The sequence below is a fragment of the Oncorhynchus keta genome, chromosome 28 (assembly GCF_023373465.1).
Source record: "Oncorhynchus keta strain PuntledgeMale-10-30-2019 chromosome 28, Oket_V2, whole genome shotgun sequence".
In the NCBI taxonomy this organism is placed as follows: Eukaryota; Metazoa; Chordata; class Actinopteri; order Salmoniformes; family Salmonidae; genus Oncorhynchus; species Oncorhynchus keta.
Genome location: NC_068448.1, coordinates 64,832,115 through 64,848,283, shown reverse-complemented (window position 1 = coordinate 64,848,283; position 16,169 = coordinate 64,832,115). Strand labels below are relative to the sequence as shown.

Below are 16,169 nucleotides of genomic sequence, written 5' to 3'. Positions count from 1 at the left end.
TTCACAACACACTCACACAGTGTAATATCATGGCTATTCACAACACACTCACCCAGTGTAATATCATGGCTATTCACAACACACTCACACAGTGTAATATCATGGCTATTCACAACACACTCACACAGTGTAATATCATGGCTATTCACAACACACTCACACAGTGTAATATCATGGCTATTCACAACACACTCACACAGTGTAATATCATGGCTATTCACAACACACTCACATAGTGTAATATCACAACACACTCACATAGTGTAATATATTCACAACACACTCACCCAGTGTAATATCATGGCTATTCACAACACACTCACACAGTGTAATATCATGGCTATTCACAACACACTCACATAGTGTAATATCATGGCTATTCACAACACACTCACCCAGTGTAATATCATGGCTATTCACAACACACTCACCCAGTGGTGTAATATCATGGCTATTCACAACACACTCACACAGTGTAATATCATGGCTATTCACAACACACTCACACAGTGTAATATCATGGCTATTCACAACACACTCACACAGTGTAATATCATGGCTATTCATCACACAGTGTAATATCATGGCTATTCACAACACACTCACTGTAATACTGTAATATCATGGCTATTCACAACACACTCACACAGTGTAATATCATGGCTATTCACAACACACTCACCCAGTGTAATATCATGGCTATTCACAACACACTCACACAGTGTAATATCATGGCTATTCACAACACACTCACACAGTGTAATATCATGGCTATTCACAACACACTCACCCAGTGTAATATCATGGCTATTCACAACACACTCACACAGTGTAATATCATGGCTATTCACAACACACTCACACATGGCTATTCACAACACACTCACCCAGTGTAATATCATGGCTATTCACAACACACTCACACAGTGTAATATCATGGCTATTCACAACACACTCACACAGTGTAATATCATGGCTATTCACAACACACTCACACAGTGTAATATCATGGCTATTCACAACACACTCACTCAGTGTATTCACAACACACTCACATAGTGTAATATCATGGCTATTCACAACACACTCACCCAGTGTAATATCATGGCTATTCACAACACACTCACATAGTGTAATATCATGGCTATTCACAACACACTCACATAGTGTAATATCATGGCTATTCACAACACACTCACATAGTGTAATATCATGGCTATTCACAACACACTCACCCAGTGTAATATCATGGCTATTCACAACACACTCACACAGTGTAATATCATGGCTATTCACAACACACTCACCCAGTGTAATATCATGGCTATTCACAACACACTCACCCAGTGTAATATCATGGCTATTCACAACACACTCACCCAGTGTAATATCATGGCTATTCACAACACACTCACCCAGTGTAATATCATGGCTATTCACAACACACTCACATAGTGTAATATCATGGCTATTCACAACACACTCACCCAGTGTAATATCATGGCTATTCACAACACACTCACACAGTGTAATATCATGGCTATTCACAACACACTCACACAGTGTAATATCATGGCTATTCACAACACACTCACACAGTGTAATATCATGGCTATTCACAACACACTCACACAGTGTAATATCATGGCTATTCACAACACACTCACATAGTGTAATATCATGGCTATTCACAACACACTCACATAGTGTAATATCATGGCTATTCACAACACACTCACACAGTGTAATATCATGGCTATTCACAACACACTCACATAGTGTAATATCATGGCTATTCACAACACACTCACATAGTGTAATATCATGGCTATTCACAACACACTCACTCATGGCTATTCACAACACACTCACCCAGTGTAATATCATGGCTATTCAACACACTCACACATGGCTATTCACAACACACTCACCCAGTGTAATATCATGGCTATTCACAACACACTCACACAGTGTAATATCATGGCTATTTACAACACACTCACACAGTGTAATATCATGGCTATTCACAACACACTCACCCAGTGTAATATCATGGCTATTCACAACACACTCACACAGTGTAATATCATGGCTATTCACAACACACTCACACAGTGTAATATCATGTAATATCATGGCTATTCACAACACACTCACATAGTGTAATATCATGGCTATTCACAACACACTCACCCAGTGTAATATCATGGCTATTCACAACACACTCACATAGTGTAATATCATGGCTATTCACAACACACTCACCCAGTGTAATATCATGGCTATTCACAACACACTCACCCAGTGTAATATCATGGCTATTCACAACACACTCACCAGTGTAATATCATGGCTATTGTAATATCATGGCTATTCACAACACACTCACCCAGTGTAATATCATGGCTATTCACAACACACTCACCCAGTGTAATATCATGGCTATTCACAACACACTCACACAGTGTAATATCACTATTTACAACACACTCACACAGTGTAATATCATGGCTATTCACAACACACTCACCCAGTGTAATATCATGGCTATTCACAACACACTCACACAGTGTAATATCATCACACAGTGTAATATCTATTCACAACACACTCACTCAGTGTAATATCATGGCTATTCACTCACATGGCAGTGTAATATCATGGCTATTCACAACACACTCACATAGTGTAATATCAGTATTCACAACACACTCACCCAGTAATATCATGGCTATTCACAACACACTCACATAGTGTAATATCATGGCTATTCACAACACACTCACACAGTGTAATATCATGGCTATTCACAACACACTCACACAGTGTAATATCATGGCTATTCACAACACACTCACATAGTGTAATATCATGGCTATTCACAACACACTCACCCAGTGTAATATCATCACTCAGTGTAATATCACTATTCACACTCACACCCAGTGTAATATCATGTATTCACAACACACTCACCCAGTGTAATATCATATTCATGGCTATTCACAACACACTCACACAGTAGTGTAATATTCACAACACACTCACTCAGTGTAATATCATGCTATTCACAACACACTCACACAGTGTAATATCATGGCTATTCACAACACACTCACACAGTGTAATATCATGGCTATTCACAACACACTCACACAGTGTAATATCATGGCTATTCACAACACACTCACATAGTGTAATATCATGGCTATTCACAACACACTCACTCAGTGTAATATCATGGCTATTCACAACACACTCACATAGTGTAATATCATGGCTATTCACAACACACTCACCCAGTGTAATATCATGGCTATTCACAACACACTCACCCAGTGTAATATCATGGCTATTCACAACACACTCACATAGTGTAATATCATGGCTATTCACAACACACTCACCCAGTGTAATATCATGGCTATTCACAACACACTCACCCAGTGTAATATCATGGCTATTCACAACACACTCACACAGTGTAATATCATGGCTATTCACAACACACTCACCCAGTGTAATATCATGGCTATTCACAACACACTCACCCAGTGTAATATCATGGCTATTCACAACACACTCACACTAATATCATGGCTATTCAGTGTAATATCATGGCTATTCACAACACACTCACATAGTGTAATATCATGGCTATTCACAACACACTCACCCAGTGTAATATCATGGCTATTCACAACACACTCACATAGTGTAATATCATGGCTATTCACAACACACTCACTCAGTGTAATATCATGGCTATTCACAACACACTCACATAGTGTAATATCATGGCTATTCACAACACACTCACACAGTGTAATATCATGGCTATTCACAACATACTCACCCAGTGTAATATCATGGCTATTCACAACACACTCACACAGTGTAATATCATGGCTATTCACAACACACTCACATAGTGTAATATCATGGCTATTCACAACACACTCACTCAGTGTAATATCATGGCTATTCACAACACACTCACATAGTGTAATATCATGGCTATTCACAACACACTCACCCAGTGTAATATCATGGCTATTCACAACACACTCACTCAGTGTAATATCATGGCTATTCACAGGGCTTTGAAGCAGAAGGGCATTTTGTCAGTCTTTGAAGTGTATTCATCCGCCTGTGGTCATTTGATTTGTTCTCTTTGCTGTGTTCTTTCTTCTCCTTCTGTTTGTTTAGTTCCATCCTGGAGACTATTTTTAATACACATTCAAAAACAAATGTATAATTCTACATATGTTTTGTTCTCCCGTCCCAATAGACGTTTGTAAAGCAAAGTAATTATGAGATGTGTTGAGTTGATGCAGTGGAATAGAATGCTTTTTGATCCTGACTGTCAGTAAAATGGGGTAATAGAATAACGTCATTGTTTCCAAGGGAACATCAGGTGTGTTGTTAGTTCATAAATCACAAAAGACAATGTAAACAATGGCAAAACCAGACAGTCCATATGAGTTAAACACACAGAGCAGAATGTTCTGTCCATTAAACCAATCAATTAATCACTAAAACGTTATTTATAACCCCTTTTTACATCAACCCTTGAGGTTGAGTCTGTATTAAATAGATCTGGCATGACAATAAGACTTCTGATGTTCGTCATCCTGCAATACCAGAATTGGCCATAGGAGGTCAGTGTTGACCTGGTTTCAAGGCTAACATCTTCAGTAACCTCCAAGACAATATCATCCCCTTAGCTCCAGTCCTCTCACTTTGTAATGAAAAGTCTCCACTTGTGTGTTGAAGCATGTTATTTTATTAATACTAATGGCACAAATGAAAAGAGAACCTGAAAACCCTCAACTTATTGCAGCTCTTCGGTGTAAGTCTCTCCTGCCTGTCTGGACCAAAAGGTTGGCTTGGAGAGGATTTGTCGACCCACCAGTTCCCAGTTTCCGTATGCTCAGTGGTCAAGCATAATGCTAATCCTTGTGTCTCCCTCTCACCCGAGATGACCTTCCCTTCACTGTTTCCCAGGTCCCAGCTGAGTGCTTACACAGAATAGGGTGGACTCAGACTGGACCCCCTGGGGGTTACACAGAGAGGACAGTGTATTTGTAAATGGTGGTGTGGTTGGAATGCATTTGCATTACCCCACAAGTGTTTTTCACTCCACTGCTTGCTTAGTTTTTTAAAAATTTTACCTTTATTTAACCAGGCAAGTCAGTTAAGAACACATTCTTATTTTCAATGACTGTCTAGGAACAGTGGGTTAACTGCCTGTTCAGGGGCAGAACGACAGATTTGTACCTTGTCAGCTCGGGGAGTAGGTTCTGTAGGCTCAGGAGCATGTCTGACTGACTCTGTGTGTTATAGACAACCAGGTACTGCAGTTCGGGAAGCTGGTGAGCACATCCAACACCTACGAGCCTGTCGCCCAGGAAGACCAGAGGAAGCCTGTAACCGTGACAACGGACCAGCCACTGCTCTGGAGCATGGGCATCTGCAGGGACAGGAAATGACATCATCGACCAGGGTGCTCCACCTCCTTCCAGAATGAACAAATGGGTGTCATTTAAATAGGCTAATGGCTTCCTCTCTCTCCCCAACTGGAAATTCACACTTCTGCCTAGTTGAAATAGTGTAAAAATGCCTCTTTCCTTCCTTGGTGAAGGAATCTCTGAACGGTCACAAGAGGAAGCAACTTTACATTATAGATTCACCACTAGCCTAGAAAACTCTGTCCTGATTCCAAACTGGAGACTTGTCCCTTCCCCTTAAAGACTAACCATTGCATATCTGAGGTGGGGGTCAAATCCATACTTCTCAAGGGTGGATTTTAGGGTGCAAGTCTACGGTTTGGAACTCAGCCCCAATGTGCCTTCACTGTTGTCGCTTAACAAACAGAGATACACACTATATACAAGTCAAACATAAGTCAAGCTGCATATTTCTTTGATTTATTAACACAGTCAAATAAAAACATTGCAAACAATGTTTTAAAAAAATGGCAAAAAAAATGGCCCTTCACTATTCTCCCACCACCACTTTTCCACATTGCCCTGCTGCCAAAGGTCTCTGGTTATTGTAGTTCTGTAGTTGTAGTTCTGTAACATTTCCAGAGGTTAAACCGCCCCTGAGAGAGATAAGAGAACTCACAATAACAGGGCCACACAGAGGCTAATTCAGTTTCTCCCCTTTACCCAAAAGTATACAATCATCCACACCTCTTAACTGTAGTGGCAGAAATGCTATATGCCTTATGATTTAAAATAGTGTGTTTCACGCATTCCATCAAATCAAATAGAACTGCAAAACATAGTTTGATATTATCGCAGACCTACATGCATCTATGCACATATCTTGATAACAAATTAATCATATACAGTGCCTTGCGAAAGTATTCGGCCCCCTTGAACTTTGCGAACTTTTGCCACATTTCAGGCTTCAAACATAAAGATATAAAACTATTTTTTTGTGAAGAATCAACAACAAGTGGGACACAATCATGAAGTGGAACGACATTTATTGGATATTTCACACTTTTTTAACAAACCAAAAACTGAAAAATTGGGCGTGCAAAATTATTCAGCCTCCTTAAGTTAATACTTTGTAGCGCCACCTTTTGCTGCGATTACAGCTGTAAGTCGCTTGGGGTATGTCTCTATCAGTTTTGCACATCGAAAGACTGACATTTTTTCCCATTCCTCCTTGCAAAACAGCTCGAGCTCAGTGAGGTTGGATGGAGAGCATTTGTGAACAGCAGTTTTCAGTTCTTTCCACAGATTCTCGATTGGATTCAGGTCTGGACTTTGACTTAGCCATTCTAACACCTGGATATGTTTATTTTTGAACCATTCCATTGTAGATTTTGCTTTATGTTTTGGATCAATGTCTTGTTGGAAGACAAATCTCCGTCCCAGTCTCAGGTCTTTTGCAGACTCCATCAGGTTTCCTTCCAGAATGGTCCTGTATTTGGCTCCATCTGTAACGGCGTTCTTCGTTTGTAGAAAGAGAGTCGGACCGAAATGCAGCGTAGTGGTTACTCATGTCTTTAATGAACAAAGATCGTGATACATGAAATAACTTATACATATACAAAAACAACAAACGGAACGTGAAACCTATTACAGCCTATCTGGTGAAACTACACAGAGACAGGAACAATCACCCACGAAATACAAAGCGAAACCCAGGCTACCTAAATACGGTTCCCAATCAGAGACAACGAGAATCACCTGACTCTGATTGAGAACCGCCTCAGGCAACCAAGCCTATACAACACCCCTAATCAGCCGCGATCCCAAATACTACAAACCCCAATACGAAAATACAATAACATAAACCCATGTCACACCCTGGCCTGACCAAATAATATAACGAAAACACAAATACTAAGACCAAGGCGTGACACCATCCATCTTCCCATCAATTTTAACCATCTTCCCTGTCCCTGCTGAAGAAAAGCAGGCCCAAACCATGATGCTGCCACCACCATGTTTGACAGTGGGGATGGTGTGTTCAGGGTGATGAGCTGTGTTGCTTTTACGCCAAACATAACATTTTGCATTGTTGCCAAAATGTCAATTTTAGTTTCATCTGACCAGAGCACCTTCTTCCACATGTTTGGTGTGTCTCCCAGGTGGCTTGTGGCAAACTTTAAACAACACTTTTTATGGATATCTTTAAGAAATGGCTTTCTTCTTGCCACTCTTCCATAAAGGCCAGATTTGTGCAATGTACGACTGATTGTTGTCCTATGGACAGAGTCTCCCACCTCAGCTGTAGATCTCTGCAGTTCATCCAGAGTGATCATGGGCCTCTTGGCTGCATCTCTGAGCAGTCTTCTCCTTGTATGAGCTGAAAGTTTAGAGGGACGGCCAGGTCTTGGTAGATTTGCAGTGGTCTGATACTCCTTCCATTTCAATATTATCGCTTGCACAGTGCTCCTTGGGATGTTTAAAGCTTGGGAAATCTTTTTGTATCCAAATCTGGCTTTAAACTTCTTCACAACAGTATCTCGGACCTGCCTGGTGTGTTCCTTGTTCTTCATAATGCTCTCTGCACTTTTAACGGACCTCTGAGACTATCACAGTGCAGGTGCATTTATACGGAGACTTGATTACACACAGGTGGATTGTATTTATCATCATTAGTCATTTAGGTCAACATTGGATCATTCAGAGATCCTCACTGAACTTCTGGAGAGAGTTTGCTGCACTGAAAGTAAAGGGGCTGAATAATTTTGCACGCCCAATTTTTCAGTTTTTGATTTGTTAAAAAAGGCACTGTATATACACTAAACAAAAATATAAACGCAAGTGTTGGTCCCATGTTACATGAGCTGAAATAAAAGATCCCAGAAATTGTCCATATGCACAAAAAGCTTATTTCTCTCACATATTGTGTACACATTTGTTTACTTCCCTCTTAGTGAGAATTTATCTTTGGCCAAGATAATCCATCCACCTGACAGGTGTGGCATATCAATCAACAAGCTGACTAAACAGCTGCACCTTATGCTGGGGACAATTAAAGGCCACTCTAAAATTTGCAGTTTTGTCACACAACAATGCCACAGATGTCTGAAGTTTTGAGGGAGATTTGCCAGGTAATTTATTGCTAATTTATCTACCATATGGCGCTGACTGCCAGAAGAGAATTTGGCAGTATGTCCAACCGGCCATACAACGCAGACCACGTGGAACCACGGCAGCCAGGACCTCCACATCTGGCTTCTTCACCTGCGGGATTGTCTGAGACCAGCCAACCAGACAGCTGATGAAACAGTGGGTTTACACAAACTGTCAGAAAGCGTCTCAGGGAAGCTCATCTGTGTGCACGTCGTCCTCACCAGGTTCTTGACCTGACTGCAGTTCGGCGTCGTAACTGACTTCAGTGAGAAAATGCTCACCTGCAATCGCTACTGGCATGCTGGGGAAGTGTGCTCTTCACTGTTGAATCCCGGTTTCAACTGTACTGGGCAGATGGCAGACAGCGTGTATGGCGTCGTGTTTGCTGATGTCAGCGTTGTGAACAGAGTGCCCCATGGTGGCGGTGGGGTTGTGGTATGGGCAGGCATAAGCTACTGACAACTAAACCATTTGCAATTTATTGATGGCTGTTTGAATGCACATAGATACTGTGATGAGATCCTGAGACCCATTGTTATGCCATTAATCTGCCGCCATCACCTACTGTTTCAGCATGATAATGTACGGCCCCATGTCGCAAGGATCTGTACACAATTCCTGGAAGCTGAATATGTCCCAGTTCTTCCATGGCCTGCATACTCACCAGACATGGATCGACGTGTACGACAGCGTGTTCCAGTTCCCACCAATATCCAGCAACTTCACACAGCCATTGAAGAGGAGTGTGACAACATTCCACAGGCCACAATCAACAGCCTGATCAACTCTATGCGAAGGATATGTCATGTTGCATGAGGGAAATGGTCACACCAGATACTGAATGGTTTTCTGATACATGCCCTTACTTTTTTTTGTTGGCTTCTCTGACCAACAAATGTCAGTGTATATAATGCTGAAACAATCCACCCTCAGAATTATTCAACATGTCAACCACATTGACAGAAACATCTTTTACCCCCAATAAAAAAAAATGCCGTATCCACAAAAACTTTCAACCTGTCATTTCTGCAACCCAAGATGTTGACAACGTCATAGCTTTCATTGGTAAGATTCACTTTATTCACTATCAAAGTGTCCTTTGACACAGCATATTGATGAGCGCAAGATTTCTGAACACACAAAGGAACACCCATGGAAGCTCCATCAGTTCACACTGTAGTTCCACCAATCTGCCTTACAGCCTCTAAATATGATGCATTATGACTGATTCTACATCTCTGAGCCTCTCTCACTCTGCAGCGAGAATCCACCAAATGCTGCACTATGTTCTCCCCCACAATTACAACACTAAACCTTCACATTGCTTCCACATTCACCCCAATCATGTTCCCCTCTACACTTGGTACATCTTTTCTTTCCTTCACACTGAACAGCTACATGTCCCATCTTTGGCAATTTAAACACTGCAATGGAGATGGGACAAATCCTCTGACATTGAAACTAAGGAATCAAATCTACTTTTCCAGGAGAAACCTTCTCAAACCTCAACAGCACTGATAAGCTTTCACTTCTGTGACTCTTTCCTACTGATCAACCTTTTGGCCTCAATCACTCTGCCTCCCTTCACATTTGATTTACTATCATCTATGGACATAGATGCTGTGACCCCTGTAATACTCCCCTCAATCTAGCATAAGCCCCAGGGACATGGCTTTTAATCTTCTTCCCATTAAGCTTTTCCATTAGCAGAATCTTCCCTTGCTGAGCCTGGCTACCACAAAATATTAGCAATCTACCATTTCCAATTAACCATGCTAGCTCGACTTTACCCATCTCTTTCTCTATGGCATTGGTTAACCAGAGGGTGTAAATTACAACTTTCCACTCCAACACATTATTACTCTTGCTTCCTACTTTGGCCCTCTTAATGCTTTTTTACTAGACGCTCCACTGCTTTCAGTATCATGATCTCTACTTCCTATGTCTTTCAGTATCATGATCTCTACTTCCTGTCTTTCAGTATCATGATCTCTACTTCCTATGTCTTTCAGTATCATGATCTCTCTACTTCCTATGTCTTTCAGTATCATGATCTCTCTACTTCCTATGTCTTTCAGTATCATGATCTCTCTACTTCCTATGTCTTTCCACTAGATTTCATTCAGATCCTTGACTCTCTTCCTCCCACTCCATATCATCAGAACTGTTACCCATATTGTTTGCATTCCAGCTGTTGCTTCTCCAACCTTTTCTCCATTTCCTCCACTTTGTCCGCACTACTCGCTGACATTTTCAACCATCTGCCACACGATCCTGCTGGGAAGGTCCGTCTCCAGAATTCCAAGTCCCTTTGGCTAGCCAGCCGTTATCCGCTCTGCTGCCGTGTGCTTCTCATATATCCCAGCTTTACATGGGTCGGGAGAAATTCTTCGTCAAACATCAATAACACAGAAAAAATGTCCTCCTTCAGTCCATTCACAGTGTGATTTAAGTGGCGTAAATCAAATATTCCTGTTCAAATGTTCATGTTTAAACCATGAAGCCTCAATATCCACAGAGACACCTGATATGACACCTTTTATCTGTGCCCTATTCCGATAATCATAGCTTTCCACTTCATGCGTCTATGATTTGCATGGTGCTTTCACCTTTTGTTCTTTTGACACATGAAATCAACACTCCTGGTCACTCTGTCTGACTCCACTTCTCCCAAGGCTTCCTTCCATCTTTGTGATTGCAAACAGGTTTCCCCCAAAAACATCCTTGTTCATGAATCACACTCCAACAACACATGAGGCATTAATCACCCCCCTCATTTCTAATTGGCATATCACTCCTCACCTGATGGGTGGTGCGCATTGAGGCATAAAAATGGTCGCTGGGCATCACTCAGGTGGGTGGTGCACGTTGGAGGCGGGTGAAGTGATTGTTTTTTTCCCTCGTACTATGTGAAGTGCTTTGAGTACCTCAGTTGGTTAAATAAATCGAATTCAATCTCATTTTCATACCGAGGCTTATCTTGATGAACAACTTTTGGCCTTTTAGCTCCATTAGATGTTACATACAGCATTCCACTCATATCCTCTGTCTTCACTTGCGCCAACAGAATCCAACAGTGCTTCTGCCATTGCTCCCCCTTCTTCTTCCATGCCTCAGTTTTTGAAGCGCTGTGCCTTCTTTTTGTTCTGTAGATTATATATGGCGGTTATCAACCAACTTTAAGATGTTTTACCGCCACCAACTGAAGTGGAGTGTGGACCAGAGAAAGAGAAGGTCTAAATCCTACCCTATATTCTCATCTCGCTAAGGAAACGAAATACATAATTAAATACTACATCCCCTGAAGTTTTCCCCAGCACTTCACGTAACCTTGGATCTTCAACCTCTTTACTCCTTAAATCTAATAACAATCTATCCGAGATGACCACTCTGTCTGGCCTCACCTCCTCCACCCACTCAGCCAAGAGTCTTTTTTGATTGAACCTTTATTTAACTAGGCAGTATGGCCAACAACTCCTTTGTGTAAAAAGATAAATTAACCATTGCTCTTTTTATCACTTCCACCTTAAACTCAGGAACATTAAAGCTGCACCTGTCCTCCCTGGTTTAGGGTCCTTAGATCCATCTGTGCATTCAGAAAATGTTCAGACCCCTGGACTTTTTCCACATTTTGTTACATTAGACTTCTAAAATGTATTAAATATTTTTTTCCCTCAATCTACACACTATTGCATAATGACAAACCAAAAACAGGTTTTTAGAAATGTTTGCACATTTATAAAACTTATTTTTATTTTTTAATTACATAAGTATTCAAGACCCTTTACCTTTGGCAGTGATTACGGCCTCGAGTCTTCTTGGGTATGACGCTACAAGCTTGGCACACCTGTATTTGGGGAGTTTCTCCCATTCTTCTCTGCAGATACTCTTAAACTCTGTCAGGTTGGATGGGGAGCGTCTCTGCACAGCTACATATTTTCAGGTCTCTCCAGAGATGTATAATCGGGTTCAGGTCTGGGCTCTGGCTGGGCCACTCAAGGACATTCAGAGACTTGTCCCGAAGCCACTCCTTCTTTGTCTTGGCTCTGCGCTTAGGGTTGTTGTCCTGTTGGAAGGTGGTCTGCGGTCCTAAGCGCTCTGGTGCAGGTTCTCATCAAGGATCTCTCTCTGTACTTTCCTCCGTTCATCTTCCCCTCGATACTGACTGGTCTCCCATTCCCTGCCACTGAAAAACATTCCCACAGCATGATTCTGCCACCACCATGCTTCACCGTAGATATGGTGCCAGGTTTCCTCCAGACATGACGCTTGGTATTCAGGCCAAAGAGTTCAATCTTGGTTTCATCAGACCAGAGAATCTTGTTTCTCATGTTCTGTGAGTCCTTTAGGTGCCTTTTGGCAAACTCCAAGCAGGCTGTCATGTGCCATTTACTGAGGAGTGGCTTCCTGGTGACTCTATCATAAAGGCCTGATTGGTGGAGTGTTGCAGAGAAGGTTGTCCTTCTGGAAGGTTCTCCTATCTCCACAGAGCTAGGAGACGCTCTGTCAGAGTGACCATCGGGTTCTTGGTCACCTCCATGACCAAGGCCCTTTTCCCCTGATTTCTCAGTTTGGATTAGTGGTCAGCTCTATGAAGAGTCTTGGTGGTTTCAAACTTCTTCCATTTAAGAATGATGGAGGTCACTGTGTTCTTGGGGACCTTCAGTGCTACAGACATTTTTTTAGTACCCTTCCCCAGATCTGTGTCTCGACACAATCCTGTCTAGGAGCTCGACAGACAATTCCTTTGACCTCATGGCTTGGTTTTTGCTCTGACATGCACTGACATGCACTGTCAACTGCGGGACATCAACTGATGTCCAATCAGTTGAATTTACCACAGGTGGACTCCAATCAAGTTGTAAAAACATCTCAAGAATACATTTGAGTCTCATAGCAAAGGGTCTAAATACTTGTAAATAAGATATTTCTGTTTTTTTAACACATTTGCACAAATGTTTTTTTAAACTGTTTTTGTTGTGTCATTATGGGGTATTGTGTGTCGAAGGGTTAAATATTTTTTTTTCTTGTAGATTTTAGAATAAGGTTGTAATGTAACAAAGTGGAAAAAGTCAAGTGGTCTGAATACTTTCCAAAAGGCACTGTATTCAATAAAGCATAGTACTGTGTTCTTAAATGTTCACTTACAACTGAATACACTCCTCAGCAGTTCTTACCCTCTCAAGCAACCCTAGATATATCACTGGCTGAGGGAGCAACCAAGGTGGGATAGCAGGAAGAACCACAGAGTGGGTAAACTCCTTCACAAACAAACCCATCTCTCTCATTATGCCATTGCCTATCCACCCAAAACTTGTATTCAGATTTTGTTCATGTTTTCCGCAATCTAGGAGTAATTTGTAACCTTATGTCCTTGTAGATTTACCCAATAGGTTAGTTGTTGTATTCTTAACTTTACCGGCATCTCTCCCAACTCTACCTGCTTTGCTGTCACTGGGGAGGTCCTGATTGATCCACAACATATTCTTAGGGCTTGGGTCTGGATTACATCTAGAGTTTTTTTTTTTTATTATATGTCTGAGCTGCTGATCCATATGCTACTGTTGTGGAAATTCTACACAGGGACACTAAGTCTATCTTAAATGAATCATTGTTTATTATCAGCGCGCTGGAAAGGTTCCAACCAACTCAATGCACCAAGTACACATGTCAATCAGGATCTCTACCCGGGGCAGTACTGTTAGTTCTCTTATATACAGACAAGTTATATTTGCATGTTTTATCTTATACATCATTCATCCTTAACGTTTGTTTCCTTCATGTGACCATGCATGTGTGGGTCATGCATGTGACAGACCAATAACTGACAAGGCTTCTTCTTTAAGCTGAGACCTAGAAACTGAGATAAAACGAATCCTCACTATCAGTCACTTGCATGAAGACAGAAATTGTTTATTAGAAAAGCACATGACTAGAACACAGAAATTGGTTATTAAAATGGCAAAAACATTTCCATCCCTTCCCTAATCTAGTGATGACCTTAACAGCGCTATATATACTGTATATGTATATATATATAGCATTTTCAATGGCATTCTATCTGCCCCACACCACATTCCAGACAAAGAACGCATCACATTCACATTTTCTTTATTTTGACAACTACTCTGACACTAATATGGTCCGCCAGTCATTCAAGTGTCAAACCAGAACCCCAGGAACCAAATACTCCCTCCCTCCCTCTCCAGATTCCTTCCATACAGCTTCCTCCCCAACAGTTTTTCTAAAAACAAAACAGTCTGTTTTCTCAACTGAGAACTTGAAGCCCCACCTGAGGGACTCAAATTTACTGATCACTTCTTGAACTCTCCTTGTTGCATGGGGAAAATGTCTGTCTCTTTCACAGTGCCCCGTCATCCGCAAACAATGACCGCCCAATATCGGGTCTCACCTGGCAGAATATATCGTCAATCATAATGGAGAACAATAAAGGACTAATGACACTTCCCTGGGGGGTACCTTTATCTTCATATCCTTCATATCTTTCTGACATAGAGCTCCCCACCATCAACTGTAATGATCGCCCAAAAATAAAATCCTTTATCCAGTTAAAAGCCCTTCCTCCAACCCCCATGATATTCAGCTTGATAAGTAGGCCTGCCTTCCACATCATATCATAGGCCATCTCTACATTAAAGAAAACGGCTACCATCACCTCCTTATTTTCCTGTGCCTTCCGTATGACTGACTCAAGGCACAGTACAGGATTCATGGTTCCCCTGCCTTTCTTGAACCCAGTTTGAGCTGGTGACATTAGTCCTCTACTCTCCAGAAAGTAAGTCAGCCTTTCCGTTATCATCCTTTCCATAAGGTTACATACATCAGATGTTAACGCTATCGGCCTATAGCATGAAGGGCAAATAGGGTCTTTCCCAGGTTTCCATATCGGCATCACTACCTCCTGCTTCCAACTTCCAGGCAGTTTATCTTCCTCCCCCACCTTATTGTAAAGACCCAATACTTTCCCCATTGCAGTTCCACTGAGATGAGCCATCATGCTGTAACACATCTCATCCTTCCCAGGAGATATTAGGGTGGCGTACAATTGGCCCAGCGTCGCCAGGGTAAGCCGTCATTGTAAATAAGAATTTGTTCTTCACTGACTTGCCTAGTTTAAAAGTATGTTACCTCAACTTTATCTAATGCTCTCTTCATCTCAGCCAACGTAAAAGGGGCATTCAATGCATCCCCTACCATCTCTCTGATTCAGGACCCCCGGATGTTCTCTTCTGACACCCTAATGTCACATTATTTGAGCTGTGCACCTTCACAAATGCCTGGGCTAACATCTCTGCCTTCTCCATATCTCTCACAATCATGCCACTTTTCAGCACAGGGAGATCCTATCTTGTCTGACCCCACTCATCCTCTTAATCATCTCCCACAGGAGTGGTCTGGTCTGTTTCCGTCTGTTTCCACAGAACAGTACAGGCTCTTAGCTGACCTAATGGTCCTTCTTACTACTTGTGCTTGTTTATACTGTATCAGGTGCTGGTAATTATGGGACCTTTTCACCATTCTGAAAGCCCTGTTCCTACACTTCAC

General features: G+C 41.6%; 1 protein-coding gene across 4 annotated transcripts in view; it reads left to right on the top strand.

The window, feature by feature from the left end:
- tpk1 (thiamin pyrophosphokinase 1) overlaps window positions 1-8,341 on the top strand; it is a 75,664-nt gene extending 67,323 nt beyond the window's left edge. For 3 of the 4 annotated variants that reach the window (XM_052483615.1, XM_052483617.1, XM_052483616.1), the window contains one exon: window positions 5,347-8,341. In XM_052483615.1, the coding sequence (XP_052339575.1) occupies window positions 5,347-5,492 (146 nt within the window). In that variant the 3' untranslated portion in view covers window positions 5,493-8,341. The remainder of the gene's footprint in view (window positions 1-5,346) is intronic. The other variant, XM_052483618.1, reaches the window with a different exon arrangement.
- Window positions 8,342-16,169: the final 7,828 nt, after the last annotated feature.